Source organism: Sinocyclocheilus anshuiensis, unplaced genomic scaffold (genome assembly GCF_001515605.1).
Source record: "Sinocyclocheilus anshuiensis isolate Anshui unplaced genomic scaffold, SAMN03320099.WGS_v1.1 scaffold164, whole genome shotgun sequence".
In the NCBI taxonomy this organism is placed as follows: Eukaryota; Metazoa; Chordata; class Actinopteri; order Cypriniformes; family Cyprinidae; genus Sinocyclocheilus; species Sinocyclocheilus anshuiensis.
The window spans coordinates 69,491-75,199 of record NW_015557128.1 but is presented as its reverse complement, the minus strand read 5'-3'; the positions used below and the strand labels follow the sequence as shown (position 1 = coordinate 75,199).

General features: G+C 33.5%; 1 protein-coding gene across 1 annotated transcript in view; it reads left to right on the top strand.

The window, feature by feature from the left end:
• Nucleotides 1–2,220: 2,220 nt before the first annotated feature.
• LOC107677896 (collagen alpha-1(XXVIII) chain-like) overlaps nucleotides 2,221–5,709 on the top strand; it is a 39,787-nt gene continuing 36,298 nt past the window's right edge. The window contains exons 1-4 of the mRNA XM_016472963.1: nucleotides 2,221–2,225; nucleotides 3,380–3,491; nucleotides 3,566–3,590; nucleotides 4,645–4,800. Of these exons, the coding sequence (XP_016328449.1) occupies nucleotides 2,221–2,225; nucleotides 3,380–3,491; nucleotides 3,566–3,590; nucleotides 4,645–4,800 (298 nt within the window). The remainder of the gene's footprint in view (nucleotides 2,226–3,379; nucleotides 3,492–3,565; nucleotides 3,591–4,644; nucleotides 4,801–5,709) is intronic.

The window sequence follows — 5,709 nt, the reverse complement described above, 5'->3', positions numbered from 1 at the left end:
GTGACGTGGCAAAGGGATCTCATTATAATATTACCGCCCCTTAATCTGTAAGTTTCCACCCACGGCACCGTCATTTTGACTTTGCAAGTGACAACGGTGTACCAGTTCTAATACCATGGTGAAAGTTTGAGCAAAACATGCTAACTGTTCTGTCTTTGGCTGCACAGAGAGCACAGAACACTATTTCCAGTCCCAGCCTCAGAGGAGACAACAGAGCAGTGGATATATTGATTTATTTACTGTATATTACGCTGCCACACTGATCTAAAATAAACATGCGATTTATTTCCCAGTTGTTTACCTTCACAGACATAACTGACTGTTTTTGTAACTTGTGTGTGTTTTTAACGTAAACGTGTGTGTGAATGAGAACTTAGTTTAGTACTCGCATGCTGTGACAGCCGCTTTCTGTACGTGAGCACTCAGAAAATATCAGAAGTTTAAACTATTATTGTTTAAAACGCATGATTTCAGTGCGATAAACATGATAATCAGAACCAAAACAGATGTTTTTAGCAGGTCCAAGCTGTAATGGCACAGCTCTATAAAAAGGGGCAGGGAGCAGCAGCTCATTTGCATTTAAAGAGACAGGCCCGAAAAACAGCTTGTTTCTGCTTCCACTCAAAATAGGCATTTTCAAAATGATATAATAAATGATCTATGAAGTATTTTGAGCTGAAACTTCGCAGACACATTCTGGGGACACCAGAGACTTATATTACATATTGTAAAAAGGGGCATAATATGTCTCCTTTAATGTTATACTGGAAGAAAGTTTGTTCAAAACTTTGAGAGAATCTAGCCAAAGTTCTAAGAATGTTCCTTGCTTGCTGTGAATATGTTATTTACGCTGAATAAAAAGAGATGCCATTTTAGTCAAGTAAAACTGATTAAAATGAATGAATAAGACATGATGGAATATTGACTAAATTTAAAGAATATGTCCGCCAAAAGGCAAAAACGGACTAAAATTGAATGAAAAAATGAACACTGGCTAAATTAAAGGGGTCTTTTTCATATCAGAAGAAAGAAACGCTGTTGATATATTAAAAGATTTCATTTCAGATTTCTTTTTCCTATACATTCGCATTTTTGTATAAGCCTTATTTATTGTTCATAATAGGTAGCATTGAGAGGGTAAAATGTGCTGTTACTGAAACAAAGCATTCCAGAATGTCAGTCATAGCCTGCAGAGTCTGAAACTGATCCCTGTCACCCACAGCACAGCTGAAGATAAGAGCCTCGGCTTCTGGACATGCAAACACTTGTATAATACTTGCACTTGGGTCACGGGTCACATACGCTCACACCCAGGTCAGAAACCAACCGGGACTCAGGGGTGAAATGCCACCAAAAGTAATAAAAATGCCCCTGCTTTTGAAACTGTGGAAACATTCGTCTTTTTTTTTTTGCTGCCATCTTGCTATTTTTCTGTTGGTGCTATTTTATAAAATATACAGCTCTATCCATAAAGTGGAAAAAATGTTTATTCTCATTATCATTAATGATATACAGTATGTGACTATTTACTGAACATCTGTTTCTGTTTTGTTAGTCTTTTATCAAATAGTGCTTGAGGCCATGCATTTTTTTAAGAAATACTTTTTAATACTTTTATCCAGTAAAGACATTACATTGATTAAAAATGACAGTAAAGACATTTATAATGTTACAAAAGATTCTATTTCAAATAAATTATGTTCTTTTGAACTTTCTATTCATCAAAGAATCCTAAAAAAAATGCATTATAGCTTACACAAAAATATTATGTGGCTCAGCTGTTTTCAAAATTGATTATAGTAATGTTTCTTGAGCAGCAAATCAGCATATTAGAATGATTTCTGAAGGATCATGTGACACTGAAGACTGGAGTAATGATGCTGAAAATTCAGCTTTGCATCACAGGAATAAATTACATTTTAAAAATATATTCAAATAGAAAAAAAACTATTTTAAATTGTAATAATATTTTACAATATTACTGTTTTTTAAACTATATTTCTAATCAAATAAATGCTGCCTTGTTGAGCAAAAGAGACTTCTTTAAAAATCTTACTGACCTCAAACTTTTGAACGGTAGTGTATATACCAGATTTTTGTGGAAACTTTCTTTCAGAACGGCAGGGACGATCTCATTTCACATTGTGGTCGTATTTTAGGCCAGTGCAATACCCTGATGAACAGGACGGAGGGACGGGACAATGCTAAAGAAAAGACTAGATGAGGTCAGGCCCTCTGATCACCATGACAACCACCATAGCATCCAGTGGAATGTCTGAAGAAAGACTAAAGACTTGTAAAACTAACTCCATCCATATTCCCCATTGTTTGTCTCATCTCATATATCTCAAGTCTGCCTTGTGGCATAAAAGCCCAAACCAGGAGTAGCAAATCAGTAGAATAGTTCTGTCAATATCTGTACATCCACATATCTATTCAAGTTCACTTCACAATGACTCGGGTCCAAAAAGCAGAACAAAATCATAAAAGTAATCCATATTTAGACTAGTGCGCTATATTGCACGTCTTCTGAAGTCATGCTATAGCTTTGTGTTTGCAATTCAGCAGTTCGGTTTCATGAAAAACAGTGGTTTAGATGACAGAATTTTCCTTTGTGGATCAATTATACTTTTAATGATCTGAATATAATATTTAGGCCTAAATTTATGATTTATGTATTTGAATTGCATATAAAATTTCCGTCCATTTGGATTACACAGTAACTAACTCAATGTGATGCATATTTGTCATTCAGATGAAACAGTTAGGATTTCTGCACTAAAAAAAAAAAATCAAGTAGTTTATTAACTATTTGCATTTTTGATTTTATGTAAATGATATTTTCAAAGTGCATTCCTTCAAATCACTTAGAATCAGCATTAAACTGTTAATTGTGAAAACAATTACAGAGCAGTTCAATAAGCAATATTCAATGAATTCGATTGTATAAGATTGAAACAAAAACACTAATACATGATAAATATATAAACCTGGCTTCTACGTATTTAAAACGTTCAGTTTTTTAGAAATCTTACCGGCTTAATTTATGTTTGACTGAGAAGTATGCATCACATTAGGTTTATATTATCGTCCAAATGGAAGGACATTTTATGTGCAATTCAAATACATAAATCTTACATTTAAGCCTAAATACGTATCTTTTGAGAGTGGATTTTTTAAAATGAAATAATTGGAAAAGGTACATGAGACATATCTATAGTGCAATATTGCAGTACGCTTTTAGGTTCACTTGTTTTGCAGTCTTGAGGGGAGACATGCAATACTACTAAAGAGTTCGGTGGGTCCTCCTCCCCTTAAAAGTGGGAGGGAAATGGGCTGTGACACAGCCTGAGGACGCCGTCTACTTCTGTTGACTCAGTCAGAAGTGCACTTCACTTCAGAGCCTCCTTCATTCGCTCACACGTCACCTGAGGAACGCTGAGCTGCACACCTGCGCTGCTCGCTTGTGGCAAGAGGCTTTGCTGCCAAAGGTGAGTCACTTTTCAACATCTAATAAAAATATGAGTGTTTCTTTTAATACTGTCTTTGAGCTTTGCATTTTTAGTCAGGTAATAAAGTCTCTATGGAAGGTAATATACTACCATAATGTACAGTGCATGCCAAGCAGGTTTGTATAAAAATAATATCAGTGTGAATTATAGGTTTTATGTGCCCTTGGAAATCGTTAACGGTTTATTGATTCATGTTTGAGAAGAAATGTATTTATTTCAAAAGAAAATAAGAAAAAGTGTTTTGCATAAAGAAAATGAGATAAAATGATCTTTTTGTATTGCATGTGCATTATTTTTTCATGTCATTAAAGCATGCTTCCTCTACAAATGTTTTAATTTGCATTATTATAAATGTTTTGTAACATATTAAAGTAAAGGAAATCACAGTAAAATAATCAAAACACATACTTTTAATGTTCTGTAAATACTTTTTTCAAATTTTTTCACAGTTATGGGAATGATTATATTATTATATAATATAATATTTTGATGACATTTCCCATTTGCCAAATTTCTTATTGCCATTTTATATATACAAATTGTCTTCATGCAAAATATAATGTCTTATTTTCATCTTTTGGTTTTGGCATGAAATGTGATCTTGCAGAGAAAGAAAATTTGAAAAAAAATATCTTTGCATTGCATTATTTTTTAATGACATTTAAGCATTGCTTCCTCCACATTTTTTTTATTTTAAATTTGCATTATTATAATGGTTTTGTAATGTATTAAAGTAAATATATCACACAATCAATGGCCTTAAAATAAGCTTAATTCTCTTCATGCAAAATCCTATTTTCGTCTTTTGATTTTGGCATGAAATGTGATCTTGCCGAGAAAGAAAATGTGCTTTACATAAAGAAAATTAGAAAAAATATCTTTGCATTGCATTATTTTCATGACATTTAAGCACTGCTTCCTCCACATTTTTTATTTTTAAATTTGCATTATTATAAATGTTTTTTTTGTAATGTATTAAAGTAAATATATCACATAATCAGTGGCCTTAAAATAAGCTTAATTCTCTTCATGCAAAATCTTATTTTTGTCTTTTGATTTTTTGGTAAATTGTGATCTGGACATGTTCTTTTCAAGTTTTTGATAATATACTAATATATTATTATTTTTGCAGGAGTGGCAGTCATGGTTCATACGTTGAGCTGGTCTCTGTTGTGTTTTGGTTTGCTGAGTGTTTGGGCTCAAGATTTCTATGAGGAAAAAACCAGGCCAACAAGAGTTAAGACCAGGGGACAGACGGCAGCTATTTTGCAAAGAAATGACGGTCAAGGTGACTCATTCGTTGTTAATATGTGACAGTATGTATGCATGCAAGTGATTAATATTTTTTGGTTTTTAAAACCCTCTTTACTCCACTGTGAATATCCAATCAATTGGATCAAGTCCCGTCCCACATGTTTTCTCATTGAATATCCTGTTTCACTCAGTCACATTATGAGGCTAAAATGGGTTGCAAATGTGTTTCATGTTGACTTTAAATGCTGGTTGTTCTTGACACCTAATGAGTGTCTTACCATGTACAGTATGTGCTATAAACTTATAGGTCACCTTCAGTACATCTCATGCTGTCTAAGAAACATAAAGCTAGTTTTATGCCTTAAAACATGCAATGTCATGTTACGACATACTAGACATAGCAGCATATTTAAAGAGCGTCTAGAAGGAGGATGTGTCTGGATGTAGTGATTTTGGAGCCCTGAGGCATTCAGTTCTCCTAACATGAACATGATTTATTCATATCTGTATAAGACCCGGTAGGTCATGTCTTGTCAGCGGTGACGTGAAGACTGATGAGCTGCTGTGTTGAAAGTAAGATCAGATGACAGATTGCATTGCTTCTTGAACCCAAAAAGGATCATTAGGAGACTTGGAGGATTAAGATAACATTGACATTTTCTGAAACATCCTGGAATAATGTAACTTTTAAAAGAAATGTAGACAGACAGATAGCCAGATAGATGGCAGGGCTGAGCACTATTCAGAACTGAATTTGCTTTTTAAATTCCAGATTGAATTGAGGTTGTAAACAGGATGTGGAATTGGAATTTGAATTTAATGAAGTATGACAAATGGAACGACATGCAAAGAAATGCATATTGATGCTGTCAGTCTACTTTTTGATTGCTTTTAATTATTTTCTAACTATACACTTTTAAATAAATTATATATATATATATAC